Here is a 5,000-nt window from a genome sequence, read left to right as displayed (position 1 = left end):
CTGGTGAAATTGTAGAGGCTAATCTGACAGCCATAAAAGGAGGGTTTACTTCTATCCTTTACAGCCAAGGAAGCTGCTTTGGTTTGATCTGCAGTTGCCATGGTGCTGCATAGGTGATCAGCCATTTGATGGTTTGACAGTTTGGTTGAGGACACAAGCAAATGTCACAGTTAGCAATCCCCGACATTCCAGAATGTAAAGTTTTTTTTAAAACCGTTAAATCAATGGGTTTTGTTCCGCTTTATAAATTTACAGCTGTTCAGGGGCTCTGGGCTTCAGCTACATGTCAGCCTCCTGCAAGAAGAAACAATGGTGGAGGCAACTTATAGCACACACAAATTTTGTGAAAAAGAAAAAAAGGAACCACGCTTGTATATAAAACTACAAATCACGTTTAAAATGACATTCATAAAACTTCTTTAAACTGTCAGTAAAGGCCTCTTTAGGAATCGATCACAGAATCGCTGTCACACATTCTTGGATTGCAGCCACGTCCACAAAACATGCGCCTTTCATGAAGCGGGGAAACAGGTACGCCGCGCTGAGCCAAGAATTGGCGCTCAGATCTCATTCCTGGGACGATAGTTTGCAGAAAGCATGGATTCTGGTTACACATGGTAATGTGTGGCACAAACTGGGACAGATCTTCCGATTGCCCAATCTTTGGGGATGATGGTACACAACGTGTCCTCGCTAATACCAAATTCCGCCATCAGTCATCGGGCTCATCATAGCATTTGTTGCACTCGCTCTATCATGTCTGGGGTTCTGCTTGTCAACAATGAACCTGACTCACCATCAGTCATTTCAAGCGTTTGGAGTCGTAAGCATATTTTCTGCTCAATGTCCCGTTGAACAAAAATGTAATACGTCACCATCAATGTCTCCCAGTTTGTAGCAGAACTTTATATCCACTCGTTGTTCCATTGCGCTGTGACCCTACCTCCCACACTGACCAAGTTCGCCTGCCCCGCAGCAGGCTTACCCTGTCATGTGTACTCCATGCTAGGTGGCGCTTCTCAATGCATCTCTGGATAGCCACGTGCATGCACGCGCACCTGGCCCATGTTGCTGTTGAGATATCAGACCATTCACCGAACTTTAGACGCACCTCTATGTTCCTTGCTAAGGAACATTATTTATTATCAAGCAGTTATGGGTAAAGTTCCACTTTAACTGAACAAGCAGAAGTTAGAAGTATGGATGAGCCGAACCTGTTGGGTTCGCACCAGAACCTGCAAACAGACCAAAAGTTTGTGTGAACTTTCGAACCCTGTTAAAGTCTATGGGACTCAAAAGTGCTAATTTTAAAGGCTAATATGCAAGTTATTGTCCTAAAAAGTGTTTGGGGACCTGGGTCCTGCCCCTGGGGACATGTATCAATGCAAATATATAGTTTTAAAAACTGCAATTTTTTCGGGAGAAGTGATTTTAAATGACTTTCTATCCATCAGAAATGACACTTTGTGCAGGGACAGTTCTAAGCACGGGAAACAAGTGCTGCTTTACAGGCATACTATACACCCCCCAGGTACGAAATTAAAAGTAATATTTCACTTTTATTGTTTCACTTTAAGCATTATTAAAATCACTGCTCCCGAAAAAACTGCAGTTTTTTTAAAACGTGTTTTCGCATTGATACATGTCCCCTGGGGCAGGACCCAGGTCCCCAAACACTTTTTATGATAATAACTTGCATATAAGCCTTTAAAATTAGCACTTTAGATTTCTCCCATACATGTTTCCAGGGTGTTCTGCAGCTTTTCGAATTTTGCCGCGAACTCCCCAAATTATTTGCTGTTCGGCGAACAGGCAATGTTCGAATCGAACATGAGTTTGACACGAACTCGAAGCTCATCCCTAGTTAGAAGCATAGAAGCAGAATTTTTATTATGCACAGATGCGCCCCCCTCCCAGCATTCAGTGCAGCTTCCATTTATAATGATCCCAATTTCAAAAACAATGTGAAAATACACAAATCCATTCTTACCTCCTCCCCATAGATCATAATACTTGGTTTCTATCAGCTCTCCCGTTTTCCCTAGAACACACAAATGTTACCTTTCAAAAAAAATCGCTTAAAATATACAAGAGAAGAAATAACAAATTGTTCATTTAGCAAAAAAAAAAAAAAAAAACACATTCTCTCTTCTCAGCATTTTTCAAATATGCAGTTTGGATATCAGTATTTGAGGTTATGTCACAAACATGATTACTTGGACTTTCCTTCTGAATTCACTGTGTGATATACAAACACATTAATAGCAAGGAAACAAAACATAGGACAGTGCTGCAAAGTCTGGTCATAGCAAAGAAATACGTTGCTATTTTTAAACCTCATATACTAAAAGTGTTATCACACACAGGCAATTTAATGGAACATAAAAGCAGAAGATAGCTTCCTTAAAAACTGAATGTCAAAATGTACGCAGTTACAGAATCTTGATTGATATGCAGGTCTTCACTACACCTGTAAAAATTAAAGTGCTTGTAAATTCTTATATACCCAGTGAAGGGTATCCTCAGGTGATACACAGATGGAAGAAATCCTCCTACATAAGTTGTATCTATCTGCAGTTTTCTCTTCTCTACATCTATTCAAAGTGCAGAATGTATAAGCTTGTCTGAGAGTTTAAAAAAGGGGGCGGAGAGCTGAAGTTACACTTTGCAGAGCTCCGTGAGGAGAGCTCTGAGAGCTGACTGGAGGAAAGGGACACAACCCTCTTCACAAAGCACACAGGAACAGAGCCGAGGCTGTCAATCAGCTGGAGATCCCCCCCGTCACCTTTTTTCTCTTGGGGTCAGGAAAAAAAATTGCCAAAAGCAATTCATGCTAGAGGAACAAAGCAGCAGATAGAAACACCACTTTGTTTGAGACAGGTACACACTATAGAGGGATAGGCTTTGTTCATATTTAATATCTGGAGTTTACAACCACTTTAAGCCCCACTACTGGCCATTTAACAGGGATAGGGGACCATACCAACAAATAAAGTAGGCTTGGAAGGTGGTAGGGATGCACCGGGATGTTCTTTACAGTGAAAGTTAAATTCTGCATATAACTAGATGTCAAGATCTTTAAATCTACCAACTGTTGGATTGCTTTAAGAAGCAAATGTCCTCTAAGGCCCCGTACTCACGACCAAACATGTCTGCTGAAACTGGTCCGTGGACACGCCCCCCGTATTGTTTACGCACGGAGTTCTGTTCGATGGTCCCCGGGCAGACATGTCCGATGAAACCGGTCCGCAGACCGGTTTCATCGGACATGTCTGCTCGTGAGTACAAGGCCTAAAAGGTATCTTCTGGCAATTTAGTGGGTCATGCGACCAGCTTGGATTGTCCAGGATTGGAAGAAAAAAAAAAAAAAAAAAAAAAAAAACAACCCTACATATGTGGCACATTTATGAAAATTGGGTATTGGGCATACCTGTTTAAAGCTCAATTTCAGGTATGGATATGTTTACATAGACCAGTTTGGACCAATGCAAGTATGATTATTTTACATCTGGCTAATCCTTGTGGAAGCAGAGAATTTCTGTAGTAGCAGCTGGCACGTTCCACATATTGTGACATCACTGCCCTGCCTCCCCACCTTGTCGAATGGAAAAATGCTTTACATTCATTAAGAAAATGCAAAGTGTTCTCTAAATGGCACCCGTGACAGGCGAGCGAACTCCTGTGGGGCAGTTCAGTGCGGGATCGGGAAAAGGGCTGATCTGTAATAAAGGCTACTACTACAGTGATTATCCACTTTCACAGAAATTGGGCTGGTATGGTATATGCATACTTACTTTAGTCCAAGCTGGACCAATGTAACTATGCACACATATCCATACCCGGAATTCAGCTTTAAGCTTCATTCACAGACTGTCTGGCTGGAAGAAAAAGTCATGGCTACTGCATAGATTTTTGGAGCCTTCTTTGTGACTTATATAGCCTCGCTGCACTTGGCTTTGTGCTGTGGGGCTGCATATTTGCATACCACCCTTTGTGCTGGGAGCGCACCACACATCGACCGGGTTCTCATTGTGAGCCCCTGGCCCCGAAACTCCTGACTTCCGGGTCACCTGATCACTGCAATAGCCTTTTAAATTAGCCATCACAGTGATCAGTCACTGTAAAGCCCACCCCAGTATTTTTATTTTCTGTGAATGGAGGAGAATGATACATTGTATCACTCTTGCTCATTGCACAGAAATAATAATAAAAAAAGTGTAGAAAAATCAAATAAAAAAAATAAATAAAAATACCTGATCTACTTGATCTAGTGTTTGGATCAAGGTCAGCGTTTTTTTTTTTGGGGGGGGGGGGGTTTAACAGAATTAATTTTTATTTTGCGCATTATTGTTTTTGGCCTGTACTACGGGTACAAACACCTAACATACACATATGTGGTATTGCTGCAATTGTCAAGAGCAGGAGCATTTATTGCGGGATGTTCTTTGGTGGTAGGTTATTGTAATACCAAGTACTAAAGCTAAATTACAAAAAAATGTATATGTATATGTATATGTATATATATATATATATATATATATATATATATATATATATATATATATATATATATATATATATATATATATATATATATATATATATATATATATATATATATATATATTATACATACACACACATACAGTACAGACCAAAAGTTTGGACACACCTTCTCATTCAAAGAGTTTTCTTTATTTTTATGACTATGAAAATTGTAGATTCACACTGAAGGCATCAAAACTATGAATGAACACATGTGGAATTATACATAACAAAAAAGTGTGAAACAACTGAAAATATATTTCATATTCTAGGTTCTTCAAAGTAGCCACCTTTTGCTTTGATTACTGCTTTGCACACTCTTGGCATTCTCTTGATGAGCTTCAAGAGGTAGTCACCTGGCGCAGCACCCCATCACTCTCCTTCTTGGTCAAATAGCCCTTACACAGCCTGGAGGTGTGTTTGGGGTCATTGTCCTGTTGAAAAATAAAATGATG

The 5,000-nt window shown here is 40.2% G+C and overlaps 1 protein-coding gene across 4 annotated transcripts in view; it reads right to left on the bottom strand.

Annotated features, from left to right (window-relative positions):
* The window catches only part of FAM3C (FAM3 metabolism regulating signaling molecule C), a 71,005-nt gene that overhangs the window by 5,192 nt on the left and 60,813 nt on the right, over positions 1-5,000 (bottom strand). For all 4 annotated transcript variants that reach the window (XM_040343741.1, XM_040343739.1, XM_040343740.1 and 1 more), the window contains one exon: positions 1,991-2,041. In XM_040343741.1, the coding sequence (XP_040199675.1) occupies positions 1,991-2,041 (51 nt within the window). The remainder of the gene's footprint in view (positions 1-1,990; positions 2,042-5,000) is intronic.

Source organism: Rana temporaria, chromosome 3 (genome assembly GCF_905171775.1).
Source record: "Rana temporaria chromosome 3, aRanTem1.1, whole genome shotgun sequence".
Taxonomy (NCBI): domain Eukaryota; kingdom Metazoa; phylum Chordata; class Amphibia; order Anura; family Ranidae; genus Rana; species Rana temporaria.
The sequence above is the reverse complement of the archived record's forward strand: the minus strand, read 5'-3'. Positions and strand labels throughout refer to the sequence as shown.